The 3,267-nt window shown below is 25.8% G+C and overlaps 1 protein-coding gene across 2 annotated transcripts in view; it reads left to right on the forward strand.

The window, feature by feature from the left end:
- The window catches only part of LOC107612034 (NADH--cytochrome b5 reductase 1-like), an 8,753-nt gene that overhangs the window by 1,662 nt on the left and 3,824 nt on the right, over positions 1-3,267 (forward strand). For both annotated transcript variants that reach the window (XM_021109728.1, XM_016313873.2), the window contains exons 3-6: positions 118-208; positions 658-735; positions 1,267-1,347; positions 2,982-3,071. In XM_021109728.1, coding sequence (XP_020965387.1) covers positions 118-208; positions 658-735; positions 1,267-1,347; positions 2,982-3,071 — 340 coding nt within the window. The remainder of the gene's footprint in view (positions 1-117; positions 209-657; positions 736-1,266; positions 1,348-2,981; positions 3,072-3,267) is intronic.

The raw sequence follows: 3,267 nt of genomic DNA on the forward strand, positions 1-3,267 counted from the left end.
CTACATTTTTTTTTTTTGGTGAACAAGTTAACTACATGTTATTACGAAAGTATTGGTTATTTAACACGATTCTAAGATATTATATATATACACATACTGATGAATGTTAAAACCCAGGGGAAGCGATAGCAGCGGAGCGGAGGTTATGAAATCATACACTCCAGTCACGTTGGATTCGGATGTTGGCTACTTTGAATTAGTTGTTAAGGTAAGATTTCTGTGGACCAATTCTCCAATCGATTTTTCTATATCTATAAACTCAAATTAACAACTCTTCTCTCGTAAACTCATTACATGATATCTCGTACGGACAGACAGTGTAATGAGTGAAAATAAGGTTAAATTTTAAGGGTGTATTTAGTTTGCATTTTCAGTGTTTTTTATTCTTTAAATTTTGTAAAAGAAAAAATAAAAACAGGAAGTAAAAAACAGAAAATATGAATTTATTATGTTTTTTTTTCATAAAATTCAAAAAACAGAAAATACTAAAAATAAAAATGCAAACTAAAAGCAGTCTAAAATGTTGAAATTAAATGGTTCTTTTGTTATGCAAAAGGATATATGTGCATGGATCCGTCTTTTTCAACTTTATACGTTTTTACGAACTTTGCTTGCTTGTGTTATTTATTAATAAAGATGACCATGAAATGCAAGCAGATGTACCCAAATGGAAAGATGTCGCACCATTTTAGAGAAATGAAAGTTGGAGACAAGTTGGCTGTGAAGGGCCCCAAGGTACTATATATTCAATTCCCTATTTCCCTTATCCAAAATTCAAATTTATGGAAATAATACACAATTTATTTCAAAACTATATATGACTTATATGCAGTGGTGGCTACTCCAATGAAGATTTTATGATTTGAAGATATTTCATTTTGACCATTGGATAATAAATTGTAGGGCTTGATTTTTATTTGAAGTAAAAGTGTTACCTTTATTTAAAGTGTTTTAACCGAAAGAAAATTAACTCCCTAATATTACTCTTTTAAAAAACATAACTAAAAACACATCATAGATTGTGTACCTGCAAAAATAGAGGATAGACTACAGAAGAACGAAATTTCAAAGGTAAATTCCATTCTATCCAAAATTTATATATGAAAAACGGAAAAAGAAATTGTTGAGCCTAAGCCAATTCAATTTGAAGTCTCAACAGCGTATAAAATCACTTCCGATTTTGGATGAACATATAATATAAATAATTTTCAATATAATTAAAAATGGAAGTGAAGTTTATTAATGGACATAAACACGAGCATGTAGGGGCGATTCAGTTACAAGCCTGGTCAAGTTCGGGCATTTGGAATGATTGCTGGAGGTACAGGCATCACCCCAATGTTTCAGGTACATATATTATTTTTTTGAATAAATGACAATTTATACCCAGAAAGATGAAAACGCTGACATATATATCCATATGAAAATTAGACTTGTATCTAAGCAAGATATCTTCTGTATGACAAAAGTACCCTACTTAGCATTCTAATACTCTAAAGATATGGTACTTTTGTCACACGAAGGACATCTTATATAAGTACAAGTTTAATTTTGATTTAGTGTGGGTACATATGTCAGTGTTTTCATCTTTTATGAATATAAATGATCATTTATTCTTATTTTTTTAATGAAAATTGAAATATGCACTACTTTTGCATATATCTCTTTCATTTTTATTTAGTATTAAACGCGATTGATAAAAAAATAAGATAAGACAAAAGGTTTATCTTTTATATTATTTTAAAAGAATATTATAAAGATACATATAAAAAATGGTGCAAACATTAAATTTTTCTATTTTTTATTGAGTGAGGTACTAGAAAAATTAAAAGTCTAACTATTAAAATTAAAATTAAGTAAGCCAAATTCAATTTCAAAAATGATCTTATGAGATAAAAAAAAAGTTTTACACTTAAGATTCTGATATTATATTAGAATTAAAATTGAATAAACACAGTTCAATTTTAAAAACTAATTCATAGGATAAAAAATATCTCACTATAATAAACTAAATATTGATCTTATCTTAAAAATATGTGGGATTCGTAATATAGACATTTATAAAGATTCCATTTAATATTGTTATGTTGACGTTTTTAGCGATGGATGAAAATTAAATAAGAAGTTAACTGAAAATAAAAGGTTTATGCAAAAAGTATATCACCTTAGATTAATAAGGTAAAGTATAGCAAAAAGTACAGGGTTCGAAAAGATAGACTGAATAGTAAATACTAATAGTTAAGTTGGATATGTAAAATACATCAAGTTAATATTTTTATAAATTTTAGATAAAAAAAGTAATGGTATTTTATTTTCAATTTAATATTGCAAAACATATTAAAAATAAAAATAACCCATAAAAAATAAGTTGATTTTTTCAATTGAACAATGCATGTTCATAACATTACACCTAAGATATAGTACACTTATTTTTCATCAGTCTCATTGTTGATAAGTGAAGATCTTTAAATATTTGGTAAACATACAGTGACATTATTAGAGGCATACTTTGAATTTAAACTGGTGATAAATATATCGTGACATTAATAAAGTCCAAAGTATGCTTCCAATAATGTCACAGTATGTTTACCAAATATTTAAAGATCTTCATTTATCAATAATAAAACTAATGAAAAATAAATGTATTATATTTTAGGTGTAATGTTTTAAACATACATAATTCAATTGAAAATAAAATATCATTACTTTTTTATCTAAAAATTTTAACAGTGTGGACAAAATATATATAATTGATATGCTTTAAGGACTTGATTAAAAACTTATAAATTAATAAAATGAAAACGGAGTAAAATTACATGTACTTAATTCAATCTTTTTTACTATTAACTGCTCTTAACAAAGATACCATTTAAAAGTGAGGTCATTGATCCTTGTAATGCGAACTCATGTATAGACACTTTAATATGTTCAATTACTATTATTAATTAAAAGGCATTTTTATTAACTTTGTTTTGTCTTAGATCACAAGGGCCATTCTAGAAAACCCCAAGGATAAAACAAAGATTTCCCTTTTATATGCCAATGTGACGGTGGACGATATTCTGTTAAAGGTAACTGGTTAATACGTTTTTCCTTAATTACTCTGTGTGTTTAACATATCTTTAGAAAAGAATGATTATGTTTCCATATATATTGGTTAACATATATCAACTCATAGAAATATTTGATAATAAAAAAAATTAACAAAAAATAGTTAATATTTATTTTATTTAATATTTATTAATTATTATAATAATTAATATTACA

The sequence above is a fragment of the Arachis ipaensis genome, chromosome B08 (genome assembly GCF_000816755.2).
Source record: "Arachis ipaensis cultivar K30076 chromosome B08, Araip1.1, whole genome shotgun sequence".
Lineage (NCBI taxonomy): Eukaryota > Viridiplantae > Streptophyta > Magnoliopsida > Fabales > Fabaceae > Arachis > Arachis ipaensis.